This window comes from Chaetodon trifascialis, chromosome 16, assembly GCF_039877785.1.
Source record: "Chaetodon trifascialis isolate fChaTrf1 chromosome 16, fChaTrf1.hap1, whole genome shotgun sequence".
NCBI classification, from domain to species: Eukaryota; Metazoa; Chordata; class Actinopteri; order Chaetodontiformes; family Chaetodontidae; genus Chaetodon; species Chaetodon trifascialis.
In genome coordinates this window covers 2,171,091-2,188,703 of record NC_092071.1, presented here as the reverse complement: position 1 = coordinate 2,188,703, position 17,613 = coordinate 2,171,091, and the positions used below count along the sequence as shown (strand labels likewise).

General features: G+C 46.3%; 1 protein-coding gene across 1 annotated transcript in view; it reads right to left on the bottom strand.

Moving 5' to 3' along the window:
* The window catches only part of capn5b (calpain 5b), a 42,481-nt gene that overhangs the window by 23,447 nt on the left and 1,421 nt on the right, over positions 1–17,613 (bottom strand). Inside the window, exon 2 of the mRNA XM_070983884.1 lies at positions 8,468–8,641. Coding sequence (XP_070839985.1) covers positions 8,468–8,632 — 165 coding nt within the window. The 5' untranslated portion in view covers positions 8,633–8,641. The remainder of the gene's footprint in view (positions 1–8,467; positions 8,642–17,613) is intronic.

Genomic DNA, 17,613 nt, shown 5'->3' with positions numbered 1-17,613 from the left:
ACTCCTTTGTCTACACACAATGGCCACACTTCAGCAGGTACAAAACAACATGAGGCTGTACAGAAATTAAACTTTTTTTCTGTCACATCAGTGTGTATGTCTTTATCCCTGCTGCTTGTTCTGATTTGCACATATTTGGTCAAAGCTGTCATGTCCAAAAACAAGTTTTATTCATTTTTCTGCAGTGATTGCAGACATTAATGCTCCCCAGAAGGAGTGCATTTCTGTTTCCAGCTGACGGTGTTGGTACCTTTATTTGGTTGGTGCAACATCTGTGTGGTTCAGTTCATCATATCACCTCATATATCACAGCAGCTACACGGGCCGCTCTGCAGCTGAGGGGGCCGGCGTTGTTAGCAGTGGTTAGCCGTTGCTTAGTCACTCACAGTAAGTGTTGAGGTTACACGACTCACTGCTGTGAGTTTTCAGTCTGGTACACTCAGACCCCCACGCATCTTAAAAAGCAGCACGTGTGGATGAAAAGTAACGTGAGCATCAACGCTTAACATTAGCAAGCTAGGCTAACTAGCTTCCGCTTTAGCAGTGAGATTTAAGCAGCAGCACGACGAGTCCTCCCAAATGTTTAATTCTGTAAAGAGACTAGAACCAGTAACAGTACATAACCAGCACTACATACTGGTTGAAAAAGGGGGACAGGTGTCTGGACTCGAAGATCGTGGGCGACGCAACGCTACAACGTGCTGCAGTCGTTAGCACACCACCAAAGATTCACCGTTTCACACATAAAAACAAACTGTTTGATCTCCTCTTGAGAAATGGAAAATGTGCCAGCAGCTGCATTAACATTTCAGTTTCTGTTTCCTCCATCAAAAGTGAGAAGGAGGATTCAGATTTCAGTTTCATTAAGTTCTGCATAAACCCAAACGGGAACCCCTGCGAGAGCTCAGAACATCTCTTCACAGCATCGTTAAAACGTATTCACCCACACTCAGATGCTAAACCATCAGACGTTAAAGCCGCATCACGAGTGGTTGATTTTACAATAACTGCCATCATTTCAGCGACCGGCCAGTGTCTGAGTTTAACAGAGAGGTTAACACCAGCCCAATATAAAGTACAGAACAAGTGAGTTTTTAGTGCAGCCTGCAGAGCCGTGCTGGCAGAGGCCCGGGTGTGAACAGTCTGTCTGTTTCTGCTGTCTGCTTTATGGCACCGGCGGGTCGATGGGCACCTCGGCCATTACTCAACAGACAGCAGAGAGCGCAGCGCCACTTAACAGCTCTTTATCTTTACACACTTCCAGCACTCAACTGGGGTTAGAAAAGTAAAAGGGGGAAAGAGGAAAGAGCGGACACACAGCGGGAGCAACTAGCTCAATTTGATGACCTCAGCTTTGAATGTTGTAGCTCTTTCACGGTTGTCATATCAAGTTTCCAGGTGTGATTTAAGGCATTTGTTTACACACATATCGGTCGCCTTTCTCCAATCCAATCAGAAGAACTTCTGCACTTTAGGAGTTCAGCTATAGCTAGCTACCAAAAATTCACACTGTAAACAGCAGTCATAAAAACACATCACGGGTCGGGTCATGATGTCACGCAGAATGATTTCCTGTGGATGTTTCTGTTGTTTCTGGCATTTAGCAAGCTGCAGTCACAGCTGGTCCTACCGTCCAACCAGTCCATGAAAACAAAAAGTAATTACGCTGCTACAACTCAGTCAGGTGTGATTTTATCAAGCGAAAATGCCAAAGCTTTGAAGGTACGAGGTTTTCCTGCTTTTCTTTTCTTTTCTTTTTTTTTGGGGGGGGGGGGGGCTGTTGTTTGTAATTCTACAGGTTAAACAATTAATTTACAAATAGTCATTAAAAAGATCTCCTAAAATAATTGCTTGCAGCCAGACTTTAATAATAAATATTTTGTCCAGCTGGGATAAATTTCAGTTTCAGAAACATTTCCGCCCAAAAACTGATTAACTCCCACGAAAGAAAGTCCAAATATTCACAGTCCTAGACAGCCGTTACCACAGGAAAATAAAAAGGTAGCATCTGAGCGTCACAGTGGATCAATGGTTAGAAACCCACGGAGGCTACCGGCCCGCTGCAGCCCGTCTGTGTGAGCTCTGCGTATCGTTCTCCTCTGAGAGCTCTGGTTTCCTCCCACCGTCCGAACACATGGCGGTGAAGCGACTTCCAGTCACTTCTCATAGGTGTGAAAGTGAGTGTGAATGTGTGTGTGTGTGTGTGTGTGTGTGTGTTAGCCCTGCAATAGCCTGGCAACCCGTCCAATGTGGTGAGCCGGAAACATCAGGAACAGTACCAACCTTCACAAGGCGCGGTGTGTGTGTGTGTGTGTGTGTGTGTGTGTGTGTGTGTGTGTGTGTGTGTGTGTGCGTGTGCGTTTGTGTGTGTGTGTGGGTGGAAATACTGCAGATCACAGCATACACACACTACGGCGTATGTTCAAGTGTGGGAAACAAAAGCACGCACACACACGACACAACCAAGGTCAGTAATTTGCTGACTCTGCAAAGCTGATTGCTGCAAAAGCAAACTTCGAATCGGAGGCAGAGGCCACTGCAGCGCTCCCCGGAGGCCCCCGTCTCCACCCGCAGCCCCTCTCACCTTTCAAAGACCAGCACCGAGCACTTCCTGTCCAAAATGTCTGTCCGCACGTGCAAGTGGGCACGACTGCGTGAAGCAATGTTTAGATGTCGTTTCATGGAGCCACAGTTAAGATCTCCAATCACGTTTTTTTCCCCCCTGTCCGCAACAGCATTGATTGGTGGAGTCTGAGCAGCGGCAAGGGCTCCCTGTGGTGGCCTGCCATCCCGGGATTGGCTCAGGTGGAAGAGTAATAGAGTATCGATCCCCGTCCGGCCCTGCAGACACTGAAGTAATGTGAATATTGTGGCTGAGCACAGCCTAATCATTTAGCCTGCTACTGAGACCCTTTCAACCAGCCTCACAGCCTTCCTCAACGTCATCCATCATCCATCAGCGTGAGAGGAACCATCAGCCACACATGAAAACACAACCAAACACACGACCAGCCTGCTAAAAGACACAGTTTTGTTCTCTGGAAAATACTTTGTGTGCATCTTTGAGGGCTAACAAATACAACATACTGCCAAACATTTGCTAAATTATCTGTTAAAAACCTCAAAAATTCAGATACTCAAGCAGCAGATCGGCAGTCCTGACACTGATTTACAAATATAGAAACTGAACATTGTTCAACACACCTGAGAGTGAAAACCCTGAATTATATTATAAAACCCTGTTTATAATAATAATGTAAAACATTAAATGGAGATTATCATCGATGAAAACTCTGTCTCAGTTGAAAATTTCCATTGTCTCACAGCACCGTCACATCGCTCCACCCTCGCCTAGTTAAGACATAAATAAAGAGGAATCAGATGCAGGCAGAGGCAGAGGAGGAGGACAGACAGGCTGAGAGACAGACAGGCTGAGAGACGCTGAGAGACAGGCAGAGAGGACGGACGTTTTATTAGAGCCTGCTCTTTATGCTCGCATGCTCTGCCACTGGGACTTCACTGCAGCCATAAATATCGCCGAGATGCATCTGAGCAAAGATAACACCGAGCACAACAACCTCTGGGGGGGGTTAGCCTGTGAACCCTCACCCTGCCGCTCACGACACGACCTCACACATTCACACCGTGAGCAATCTGACTACTAATATTATCAAATATTTCAACTTGTAATCAACATGACCGATGCATGCAGAGACATTTCATCACGTTCCTTCAAATAAAAACCAGACCTGAACCTCAACCTTTATATTCAGGCAGATTTTGCACCTGACAGAAGCTTTTGTCTCATTTTCATTAGAGCACAGTGATCCAGTGGAGGAGGTGGAGGTTTCTTCCTTCTACGCTCCAAAGACACCTGTTTGAAACAGGTTCATTGGTAACAGGTGAGAGTACCATGATGGGGTATGAAAGGGGCATCCTGGAAAGGCTCAGAGCACATGACATGAACACGAACCAATCACATTTGACCTCTTTATCAATACAGCAGAGATGATTTCCAACAGCTGGAGGTCTTAAAGGACTCTAACGACCGAGCAAAGTGAGGATGCTGCTGCTCGCCTGCTGAACATCAATAAAACATCTTGAACTGTAAAGAAAAGAAAAGGCCTGCATGGAGTTTCTGGAGGTTGTGTTACTCATGGATTTAGCATCTGGAGAGTTTTGGAAAGTTTTTGTGAATATTTTATCATCTATCCCTCTCACATCAAGTCGAAATGGTGAGTCGGTTTTAAATCATTCAGCAGCTGCTTAATAAACTGTTGCAGAGGGCCTCAGTCCAGCGGTTTCTCCATTAATATATTATCAGCTGTCCCAGTTTCGCATGAATTTGTGCATCTAAAAAACTGCTTGAATTCAACAAAGAAACAAAAAGCTTCCTGAATTCAGGCCAGAGCAAACGGACTCCAGGCTTCAGCCTTGAGAGCGAACTTTAAACCAGTTTCTTTTGTTCTCCAGGTTCAGGTTTGGTCAGGTGAGACAAAAGAGGGTGAACAAAGTCAGAAAGCATCTTTCAGACGCTGCACAAGTCTTTCTGGGATCCACAGACATTTACTACTTTAAATGATTCTGTTTTTCACATCAGACGGCCGCTGACAGGCTTTTAAGGAAGAGAACATTTTCCAGAGTCTTCTGCAGCTGTAGAAACACCGAGATTCACGTCTACAGTCGAGTACGACCTGAAGCATCACATGTTAGCTGCAGCCCAGGGGAGGCTTTCAGCAAATCTGCAACACGCAAGCTGTAATTTGCAGTTTGACATCATTTCACACGTTTATCAAATCAAATCGCAGTAATTTGAGCAACACGTAGCTGCCACCACTTACAGTGTGCTAATGGCTTCAGTGAAACAGGCCTCAGCCTCCCTGAGAAAAAACTCCAGACTGGACGATTCCTTCAGCACCAGTTTATGTGGCAAGGCAGGAAGGGTGTGGAGGGTGTCTGACCTTCAACTGGGAGGAAACACAGACTGAAAAAAGCCTGCATACTGGAAGGATTGGGAATAAAATAAAAATTAAACAGCATTTCTGTCACAGAGTAAAACATCAAAACTGGGTCCAGTTATCTGACCGCATTGTACCGTGTATGAAGCCAAGCGGACTCAAATGTTTAACATTAGCTGCGAGCCTGTATGTGAGTGCCATATTTTCAACGAGCTTTTGTCAGGAACTTCATTAAATTTTGATTGTTCTGAACATTTCATTCTCTCAAACCCACTCTGTCCCTGAGTACTCTGACGTTTAACTTCATTATCGTGCACTCTCCCCTGAATGAAGCGCCGCACTGAGAGCGAGCGCTCAGTGGCTGTTAGGAGGAAGACGTTCAGGTTTCCAGTGAATGGCTTCAGCAGAATGGAAGCAGTGTGTTGGTGAAATGTATGTTTCTTTGCTTTGTTTTTCTTATCTTTGCAAAACATTTGTGTAGCTGCCGAGCTAACCGCTAACATGCTAGCCAGCCAGGGCCAACAATAAAGACAGAGAAGCTCCCAAAGCTTCTGTTTACGCCTTAATGGCATTTAAAACTCTGAATTGTTCATCACTTCAATCAATAACAAAGATAAATTGAACAGGTGGGAAGAGCTCTCCAAGCTAACCAGCTCACTACTACTTGCTAACTGTCAGCTGGCAAAGTTGTTAGCTGCCAAGCTAATGACCAATAAGTTCATACAATTTATTCAAAAGCACACTGCCTTCTAGCTATGTACACATCGTGTGTTCTGTGGAGCAGTCTATAGGTCCACACGAGAGAGTAGAGAAAAGTCGATGGTGCAACGCAGCTGATGAGCTACAGCAGCTTCCTCCATGTTGGACTCTGACTCTGTGTTGTCTCAAAGGTCAGGCGTGTCAAAACGGCCAAAGGCCCAAATTCCAAGTTTGAATTTGATGCAAAAAATGAGTTTGTTGATGATTTCAATGCAAAACTTTCAAACCTAAAAACAGATGCTGACGCCTGTACGACCTGTGCAGTGACGCCCAACTTCTTTCCAGGGCCATGACCTGTAAGTCGTGACAAACCTCTTCGTCCCCTCACACACTGCACGTTCAACAATGGTCTGCACAGAATGACCGAAGCAAGTTTCACTAATTCACTAAAAATAGACGGCTTATGAAGTCAAGTCAGCAACAGCAGCCTGACAATACAGTAATTCAATAAAGACCCTCTAAAAGTGCTGAGTCACAATGCGCCTATTTCACGTTACCAACCTCGCGCTATGAGCCACCGTCAGCGAGGACACAAATCATGTTGAAAATGAAAAGGACGCTCCTCCTGCTTTTCCTCCTCTTGACTTCTTCCAGTTTTCAGTCTGCATGACTGACATCAGCGCAAACCAAAACATATAATCTGTGTGACCCACTTTCCACGGCCGTGCACGCCGGCTGTCGCCGTGCAGGCAGAAGGAGGTTACTCCATCCAGAGCCTCGCGCTGCCTGCTGCATGAGGGGGATAACGGCGGCAGGGGAGCGGGCTCGCTAAATCCTGAGGCCCTGCGTCGGATATCATCTGAAACATCCACATGTACGGTACACGAAGACTGAGGAGCGGGGCGCAGCAGCGCACCAGACTGTTATCTGGTAAATTATTCAGTCACAGGTCATCAGACTCTCCCTGATGTGAACGTCTTCAATGTGGAGACTCTGCTCTCCATTCAAGATGGTCAACTGACATGAGCCACTGACTGACCAGCTGAGATGCTGTTTACGCCGTCAGTGGTTCAGCCCACAACAAGTGATCAGTCTGTCTTTGTTTACCGCCGCTCCAGTTCAGAGAGCGGTGGTAAAAGCTGCAGAAGAAGAATGACTGCGCTTGACTCTACGGCTGCTTTCTGATGCCGATTCCCGCCACTAACTTCTTTTTAGCCAAAGCTGCTAACTACTGCTTCAAGACAAAGACTCTGGCTGGACTTATGTAGTAATAACTGAATGAATGTGGTGGGTGTGTACAGACCACCCGGCTGGTTCACAGTGACTTTAATCTAAACTAGCTGACTAATGAGTCAAACAGTCTAAAAGAGACGTGTGACACTCTCAATCTGTCACACATGACTCATGAATGAGCCGACCGGACCTAATCTGAAGGATCCTTTGATCGGCTGTGTGACAGAAGGAACATTACTGTTCCTGGAGTTCCTGCATGAGGCCTCAGAGACCGCTGTCCACCTCCAGCCGACGTTATAAGTACCAGACAAGAAAGATCAAGCTTTCATCTCACTGAACAGGAACTTTTTAGAACATCAAAGAATATTCTAAAATAAATTTAATGAACAGGCTCTCAGTGACCTTGCTGACAGTAACGCATACCTCACCTCTGAAACACCAGATGTAGGACTGGCACTGGGATATTTTACAACTGCCAAACTACAGCAGAAGAGAAGAAGAAGAAGAGCACTCTGTGGGCATCAGCTGTTCAGTCACAATGACAGCTTAGTCAGGCAGCTAATAATGCTAATACAAACACATGGATGATTCATTTGGATCCACTACGAGTCTCATTTTCCTCATTTTCACAGTCTCGCGTTCACCTCTCACCCGCCCACACGGATCATTCAGTTGTCTTGCTGATCCCAGATCAGGCAAACACTGCAGCAGCAGCTTCCACATTGTGTAAAACCATATGAGCTGAAATCCTTGGAGTAACTTTCATCCCTGTTGCTTCACAGGAAGAACGACGGCTGACTTCACCGTCACTTCAGCTGCCGTCACGGCAGATGGGACGGAGGCTGCCGAGGCTTCGTCTGCAAGCGGCTTATGGGCGCAGTTTGACTAACAAAGAGTAAACATTACATGTGTGTTCACACCTTTTCGACATCTGACTAGAACGCGTCTCACAGCATCTCGACTGATCAGATTTCGATCCATCTGGAGTCCCGCTCGGATGCATTTACGCTTTGCTTTCTCACTGCTGCACGGCCATCAGATCCAACCACGAAGCATCGAGTGACTCGACTCTTTAGACTCGACTAAAGGCTGGACTACAGGAACCGTACGCTGCTTGTTCCTTGCTTTAATACCCTTCCTTAGACATAAAATATTTTGATATTTTTGGTTGTTTTCCAAACATTCTGTTGAGTGAATGTATTACTTGGTCAGACCCTTTACTTAAACGTCACACACCAGGCAGGCACTGCATCATCTGATGCAGCTATGGCACATATATCGTCAGGCTTTGGCTGATTATAACCTGTTTAAATTTAAATATATATTATATTTGAAATATTTAAAAACATTTCACCCACTGTGATTTTGTCCCAGACTCTTGGGACACCCATCAGCTGTGCTGGTACACATAGTTTACTTGTCAATAACTTACCTCCATACTGAATTACTGTATATATTTAGGACCTTTTGCGGCCTGATGATGATCAGAAAGATCTATAAGCGATCAGCAGCCTCAAACCACACATATCTACCAGCTTTTATCAGCTGAAACTCTTTTAGGACAGACGCCGGCTTACCCGAGGCCTCTTCCAGACCACGCGTCCGATCCGGTTGCCCTGGTAAAAGAGCGAGTCGTCGGTGGCGGGGAAGCGGGGGTCCTCAAAGAGCAGGCCGCTCTGCAAGCACTGCCTCTTCAGGGTGGAGTACTGCTGCCCCTCGAAGGCCTTCACTGAAGTGAACATGCTGCAGCCCTGGAGGACACAACCAGGACGACAAGGGGGGGGACACCGGTCAGACCGGAGCTGTTAGTATCACACAGATACACATCACATCGTCACACTTCTAATCACAAAACCTGCTTTCTCTCAACAAGCAGCTTCCTGTGGCGTTTGTGAAAGCAGTCTTCTTCCCTGCACCTGCACACAAAGCTGACTGACAGCAGAATCCACCAGACTTTAATACCTTCACAGTTAAAGCTCTCAGTGGGAAAAGGAAGTCGATGTGTGCGCCGCTGCCTTGAGCACCGCCTGGATTCACTGGGTCAAAATGATTAATCTGTCAATTCGCTGATATCCTCCGGGGCCTAATTATCACTGCTATGCATTAAAGGCCAGGTACGCATTGATCAGCTCAGCCCTGGCAGCGCATACAGAGGAACTGGTGAGTCAGCGTGGAGGCAAACTAAGATGGAGCTATTGAAGGGATAATCAATACCCAAACACTGGATAAATACAAACCTTTCAACACGAGATGTATTTTATCAGCTTGCGTCGCTCCAGCATGTGACTGCTCATTGTTATAAGCCATCGATCTCGAGAGTACACTGTGAAAATAACTGCAGCTGTCGTCCATATTGTAACTCCATATATTCATTAATACATTATTCGGTTTAAAGCTTCATTAATAATTCCATGCTTTAGTTCTGGTTTTGGTCTCCACCGACTCTGGAGAATATGTGGCTTCCGCCGCGAGTCGCTGTCTGTCTGCTGAGAAGTGGCTGATGACATCTTTCCCTTCACAGATCCATTTCCTGCTTCGCTAATGTGGAAAAAAGCCTGAATTTATCGAATACAGATATATTACAAGATACACACAAAGTCAAAACAGCTTCTCTCTGCAGTCACCAGTCTGTATTCTCACTCAATGTCCCGCCCACTCCACTACCTGATTGGTTACATGTCACGAGTAACAGCCTATCGACTCTGAAGGCTTCTTTATCTTTGGTGCCTTTACTTTGGATTTCCTGGCTGTTGGACCAAAGACATTGTTTTCAGCACTGATGACGAGGAGTTTGCCTTAATTTATGAACGTTCACAGAATGCGTGGCCGATCAATCAAAACAACTGATCATAAAAAAAAGCTTTTTAATAAGTTGCACCGTCAGAAAGAGGTAACCATGAGCGTCACAATCAGGTCTGATGTGGACAGTCGATATGTTTCAGAAGAGAAAAATCATTCATGGCTGAACGTTTCACGGTCATCAATTTGCATACTACTCTGTCATTTCATAATCAATACTCCTGCAAGCCAGAACTATTGACAATGGACAAGAGATTTATTACAGGCATGGGAAGCCTCTCGGGTCACCGACCGCCTCGATAACAACGCTCGAAGCCTGGCTGACTCTGTACCGGCTGACCACGATGTTACGTATGACAGAAATGTGCAACTAACTTCGTATGATCAATCAATCTGCTGATTAGTCTCTGAATTTTCTCAGTTTATCAATCAAGTAATTGTGGAAATGTCAGAAAACAGTGAAAAATGCATCTGAAATTTCCACAGCTGATGTCACGACGTCACTTGTTTTGTTAAGCCTGAGAAAATATTTAAAATAAAAAAAATAAAAAATATTTAAGGCTTTTCAAAGCCTTCAAGGCCTTTTTAGAGGAAACTCGATTCCCTGCTTTTTAGGATTTTTTATTATCTGTAGGAAATCTGGTGTGTAGATAAGTTTTCTTTTGGTGTCTCCAAACTTCTCACATCATCTGATTTTACATGTTTTCCACGAATGAAAAGCCAAAACTATCAGATGTTTCACACAAAAAGACAAAGACTGGAGATAAGGACGTATCCCATCAAGCATCTCGTTACCCGCTAGAGGTCTTGAACCCCTGGTTTGGTGTCACTCATATAAGACAAAGAAAAGCAGCAAATTCTTACAACTGAGAGGCTGAAACTGAAAAATCAGTTAATCAGTTGATCAAAAATCACAATAATCTCCATCAGAGGTTGAGTGAAACTGTTTTCTTTACGGTAAAATTCCTTCAAACTCTCTCTTTGGTACCACTTCACAGCCTCCCTGTGTGAAACAGACGTACTCCAGAGCAAACAGGAAGTGAGGTAGTATCGTACTCTTCAACATGAGCTCATGGCAGCGAATGAGTTGTTTGCACTCACAGCAGCGTTTCAATGTCACGGTAACCTGTTTAAGGAGCTTTAACAGGATTCCTCTTAATCACAGCGGGACCTGATGCGAACCTAACGCTGTTCAGCTCTGACATTAACACAAACTGAGCGTGACACGGGTCGGCGGCTGAGCACAAAAGTCTCGGGACTTAAAGATATGATAAATTGTTCTGGATGAGATTTGCCTAATTTGAATGTATAATGTGAGTCTGAGGACGCTGGAGGCCACCTCTTTAAATCCCGAGGAGACGAGGGCTTGACAAATCTACATCTACATGCAGATCAATACAGACCTGCTGTCCTCAAGGTGAATCAGACGGCCGGCTTTATCTGGACTTAAATGAGAAGAATCACCCACAAACTACAGAGTGAGCAGCTAAAAACATGTCAGCCATTGCGTCATTGCATCAATCATTAAACCCTCAAATATCATTGTTGGGTTTGGCCTCAAAACTCCTTGAGCATTTGTTTCTTTTGACCATGAAAACGAATCTCAACCAATTAGTTTAGTTATCTACATTTAAGCAAACACATTTTTCTAAAGATGGTTAGCCATGAGCAGCTTATTTTACAGAGGAAAAATAAACTTGTTGGAGCTCTCTGATGGACACCTCTGCAGCGCCGCAGATAACCGTAACGACGCAGAGCAGTGCGACAGGAGCTGTGGTTTTAAAGCTGAAGAAAAAAACTTCCTGAATGTTAAAGACACAGCATCATCCAACTGCTCGAGGCACTTTCAGCTGGCTCTGCTCTCCAGCAGGCGGAGGAGGGACGCTCTGATGGTGTAGGAGGCTTCGTTCCTCTGGAGGTTTCCAAACTCGTGTCAGGCTCTCACGTGAAATGTTCCTGTGATGCCGCTGAGAGGGAACAGCGCACAGGTGAGGCAGCGCAGACGGATCCCGTCCACACCTGGTGTCGACACGTTATCTTCATCCAATATCTCGCCCGGATGAGGGAGAAAACACTCTGATCCCAGAGCAGATAGACGCAGAGGGCATCGTAATCAGAGCGGCCAGAGCACATCTGGAGCTGGTCTGGCTCACGCTGCAGTCAGACGTCAGCCAGGTGTGAAGCACATCTGTACAGCGTGACCTCGTTCTGAGGAGAGTTTGATAACACTGCTGGACAACGTAAGAAGAATCGATGCAGCAGAAGCAGAGATGTTGTATTCTTTCATTCCACACATTCTTCTTCCTGGTCAAAGCCCGGTGCCTACATTACCCACAAAGCAACTTGGCGGATGGATTTCTAAGTGTCTTAAAGAGGCGGCTGGACTTGCTTGAGGTTCTAGAAGATGTTTCACATCTCATCCAAGAGGCTTCTTCAGTCCTGACTGACTGGTGGGGAGTCCCAGGCCTCTTGCAGGTTCCCACCGTGGGCCGCATGCGAGTCGTGGCCCCACCCAGCGTTAGGTCACATGAGTCAGGGCGGTAATGGGTGAATCGTGGTGTGATTGGGTGGGTTGTTGAAACATCTGTGGTCATTACGGCCACCTGGCCAGACACTGAAGAGACCCCCAGCTCTCTTTAGTGTGTCTCCTTCCTCTCTTCCCCTCATCATCCTCATCTCAGATACCTGACTCTGAGATGCTGGAGGCTGGTCACCACAGACCTCCTCTGTGCCAGCAGCTACACACTGACGGAGGGCTTGAGCTATGACTGGAGCCTGACCCGTTCCCTACGGTTTGTAATCCACCCCAGAACCCGGACTGAACAGTCCACATGTTACCGATACCAGTAGGCTTACTGGAAATGGAACCAGAGCCCCTGAAGCCGCTTATCACAGATCTGGGTATACAGTGCATCTCACGTGTGACTGACGCGGCTATGAGTGGCCGGGACTGGAACCATCACCCATAGACATGGACGGTTGTAGCACCATTAACCACAGACGCCCAGTTTTGTCCAGGACTGCAGTTCAGCTCATCTGGTTTCCTTCCAGCCTACATCTGGTCCACAGCGGTCCTCCTACGGCTAAAGCTTCTTTAAATAGTTGACTGTCGCAGCTGATAGATATCAGAGCAGACTCTGCTCTCGTACTGTACGGGTGGAGGAAGGCCCTCAGCCACGTCAGTCCTGGATGCTTTCACTTTCATTTCATGGGGTGGACATGACAGTGGAGCTCTGACACACACAGAACACACACCTGTTCTCTGCATCACTGGCTGTGTGTGAACGCGTAACAGAGGAAGAAGTGAGTGTGTCGGAGCGTTTCTGACGGACGATTATTGGAGGCGTTTTTCGCTTTTCAGAGAAAAAAAGTGAAACCCACTGCATTTCAGTTGAGTCACACTTTTCTTTTGGGCTTATTTCTCAGGTCTGTTGTTTGCTTTTAATTACTGCAGTTGTCTTTTTGTATGAGAGAAGAACTCTGGATGTTTGTATGTGTGTCTTTCATTTCTACTGTCGGCTTCAACCGCTGATTGACTGTTCACCCAGCCAGGAAGGAGGGACGCTGTCGACCATTACAATGCTGCTGCCGGCCCCAAAATCTGTAATTATCACGAAATGTAAATGATTTAGTTCCCTCCCACTCGCAGAGCTGTGCTGCTGCCTGTGTGTGGATGCAGAGGGCGTGGGTGGAGCTGGGTCCATCTGCAGCCCTCTCAGCATGCAATGCTGCTTCTGCTTGGCCGACACCCTCCATCCAAGATATTACATTTCTATATGACTATAATTACATTATGATGACAGTATTAACGCTTCCTGGATTGCGTTCAGAGAAAACGCTTCTTTGGCAGACTGAAACACTACATTTATTTACTGCGCTGGGTGGGTCAGGGTGAGTGGTGTAGTGCTGCTGAGTGTAAGTCTATGGGTTAGCCTGTACACAGACACACACTGGGTGATGGTCGCCCGTCCGAGCCCATCAGTGTGGGAGAGGGCGAGGGATTCAAAGAGCGAGTTAGGTACCTCGAACCCAAGTTGTGCCATCAAGAACTACTGTGACTAAACACAGTGAAAAGTACTTTACGGAGAAGAAGGATGAGCTACAAGTCAAGCTAGCCAGTGCAGAGAAGCTAGCTGTGACCATGGACAGCTGGACAGCTCCAACAGATGACAGACATCACAACCCCCTGCCCCCACATCAGTGCCGACGGAGGAGGGTTTGCACTCTCTGTTATTTTTTCCCAGAACAATCTGTTGAAGTCTGACATATTTCAGTCTCTCTGGTCATAACGTCAAGTGAAAATAACTGCAGGTAGACGTGAAAAAACTCAGGCTGTGCTGCTTCTCTGATGTTCGCCCTTTCTCTCGCTCCGGTGAATGAAGTTTATTTGGATCAAACCAGAGTCGGTGATGATTGTTGGAAAAGTACAAAGATAAAGTTTTATTTTGTTTCTCTTGAGTTTAGTGTTTTACAATGATAAAAAGACTGTTTCTGTAAATGGAGTCGGTGGCTTTGGTGAGAGGGATGCCTGCCTGCCTGCCTGTGTTTCCATAATGTTAGCAGACAGAAAAACAAGCTGAGCCTGTCAATGAGTTTCAATGTCAGCTTCCTTCATCTCTATGAATTATTACGGACACTGTGGAACAGTTTGACTTTGTCTGCTGCTCTCAGCTCCACAGCTCTCCTTCACAAATTCTCCTTATGAAGGAGGTTTCAGCTTCTTAGCTATTAGCTCATTCATCACAAAACGTGGTCTCTGCCTGGATGCACTGATGTGACGTCAGCGACGCTTAGCTTTAACGAAACATCCTCATTTGTGTGTCACCTCGGACAAAAGCCTGACCAAACAACAGGAAATTAATCAGAAATCATTGGTCCATTACCTATTGATTTCCTGAAAAGGTTCTGTGATAGTAAACTGAATATCTTTGGATTTTTCACTGTTGGTCCAACAAAATATGCAATATCAATGTGTCAACTTAACTTACGTTGGCCACTTTTCACCATTTTCTGACACCAAATGATTAATAAAGAAAGTAATCTGTAGATTTGATGATGACAATAATTGTTGGTTGCACCCCAACCCTAAACTAACCTCTTTACAGAGACTACTCTGATCTAATTAATCAGCAATTAGTCACAGAACCAAATGAATACAGCATGCAACAATATGCAGTACAAAGGAAGTAGAAAACATGTACATTTATTGAATGTCACCCATAATAATAGAGTATAATCCAAAATTCACACTGCAGCAAAATAATGAAACCAGATCCAGCTTAAGTCTCTCGATGCCACATTAGCCACACTATCAAATAAAGTATTTTTAATTGGGCTGAGTCGACCTGTTCACCTTCCAGCGGTGCTCAGTGACATCTAATATCTGGGGAAAATGAAGCGAACAGAAAATGGAGGGACGCCAAAATCAGAAGGACAACAGGAGCAACGTGAAATGTGACGACGGCACCTTTCAAACATCATTAAACTGGACGTAACGTTTGGTTCTTTCAGTGGACTCGTGATGTCCAAACAGGCTACAGAGCAGCGTCCACCACAGATTCATTCCACTATCATCTTAATGTGATAACCGGAAACATTTAACCACTTCAAGCATTCACTAATCTCTGTAGATGAAATATGTTCACGAATAAAAGAGTCTTATCTCTGAGAAGACGCCATCAAACTTATGGAGAACATCCACAAGCACGGGTCTGAAATAAGACCAGGTCTATGTTTTCACCTGAGTCAACGCAGTCTTTGAAGAAAATTTACAGTAAACTCAATTCAGAGGCATTAAAAGCCAGCGGACTCCTGAGTGAGTGATAAAGTAGTTTCCTTGGGGAGCGAGGAGGTCGCAGTTGGAAGCTAAATCTGACAGATGGCCTGGTGTCTTGGCTCGTGACTGCAATGGGGAAAACCATGCTGTCATCTGGCCTCTGCCAATGGCCAACAGAGTTACCTGCAGAGAGCGAATCCCGAGGAGCCGCTGCACTGGATGCCTTCACAACAACAGGCACGGCCACGGTTTACGACTCTATGATAAACTGTCAGAAACACGGTGAATGCTGGATAACGCTCGCTGCAGTCTTAACCAGCACCGGCACAGCTGACCTGGGGTCAACGAAACAAGCTGCAAACACAATATCCGACATAAAGCTGACACGGCCGATGTGCCGTTTCTGTCCTCTGACTCTTTTTAGCTCAGTTTTGGTCTCCACCAGAGCCACTTTCTTCAGCTAGTCGCTAATTTTGCTGAAAATCTTTTCACTGGAAACAGCTTCCTGCTGCGGACTGGAGGCTGGCAGCTGAAGATGTGAGCCGGTGGCTCACAACAAGGCTGCAGTGGTGAGGATGAGGAGCTGAACAACTGAGAGCTAAGACATCGGCGGGAGCCATGCCTCCCTCTGGGGGGGCTCCCCAGAAGGTGGTGTCAGGGCAGGACCAGGCAGGGAACTGGCTGGGTCTGTGCTAGCTGGCTGGAGGCTAGCAGCATGAGTGGTTGGAGCTTCGACTTTGTCAGGAGTGTCGCCTTCTTATGGGGGCCGTCTTGATGACTAGTTGGGTTCCCCAGAAAGGAGGCTTGGGATATTTTCTTGAAATTGTTGGAGGTGGAATTAGGCAGGAAGCCAGTCAAAAAGAAAGCAACGAATGGCCTCCTCAACAACCGTGACTGCGATATACACTACGCTGTGTCGGGGCTGGACGCGCTGCAGGCGTAGGCAGAGCAGACAAACGTGTTCTGGGACCAGGAGTCACCACCGCTGACACTGAGCCACTTCAGCAGCACCATGGACATCACTGATCTCAGACCCACACACAGCAAACTGCAGCACCATGGACAGCTCCTCGTCACAACGCTGACTGGGACCAGAGCGTTCAGCCCCGGCCAGCGAGCCCTCCTTTTAACCAATCAACTGGCCAGAAACAGAGTCAACGCTGCTTAAATGAAGGCAGGCTGTATCACTGGAGGATAACGGTGTGCTAACCTATACTTAAAGCAATTTTCTCCCCCCTCGCTGGCATCACAGGGAGAGCCTGTTACCTTAACTGCTTCATTCTGGGGAGCCATGTTGTTGCTAGCAGGGACTTTGCAGTGATGTTAGAAGAGTGGCTACGGTGTTCGTGAAACACTAATTAAACAACTGATATATGCGGTGGTTACATCTGCAGGTATTGTGGCTATAAATGGTGCAAGTTGGTCGCAGGAGTATAAAATTAAAAACGGATGCAAATATGACAAAATACATGAATATTAGAGGCCATAACAGAGATAGGGAATAAAAGAAGCCACATCTACTCTTTGAGCCCCAAAAACAAATATTACAGTGATTCACAGTGAAGAAAAACATGATTTTTTCCCCTGATTAGATGATAACTGTTCATACAAACTGTGCAGCCCCTCATTAATGTGCACAGCAGTGTTCTGGTAAGAAATCAGGGAAGTGTGTGTTTGAGGGTTGGTGTTGGTGGTGTTGGTGGTGGTGGGGAGTGACTGATTGAGTCTGCTTCTGCTGACAGACTGATTACACTCAGAGAAGTGAACAGTGAGCAGTAATGCACCAGTACAGCAGAGAGAGGGAGAGACATAGAGAAAGAGTGGGAGAAAAGAGAGAGAACGGGAGGGAGGGGTGCGCCAGACCATCCCTCATCCACCCCCCCCCCCCCCCGCATCAGGGAGGAGGGCTATCCCAGCTTCCCATCCTCCAGCATTGTGATCTCCACTCTGCAGTATCTCCTCCTGCTGCCATGACACACGACACTCTCAAAGTCACTTTCCTCTGCTCCACGGTCCACTCAGCTTGATTTCTCCACTTTAATTCCTGCTCCCATGGGACCTCACATGCGTTTGAAGGAAATTACTGCCCGCTGTGAGAGTTGTTTACGTGAGGGGGAACAGCTCTGGTCCACATGACGAGTTACAAAC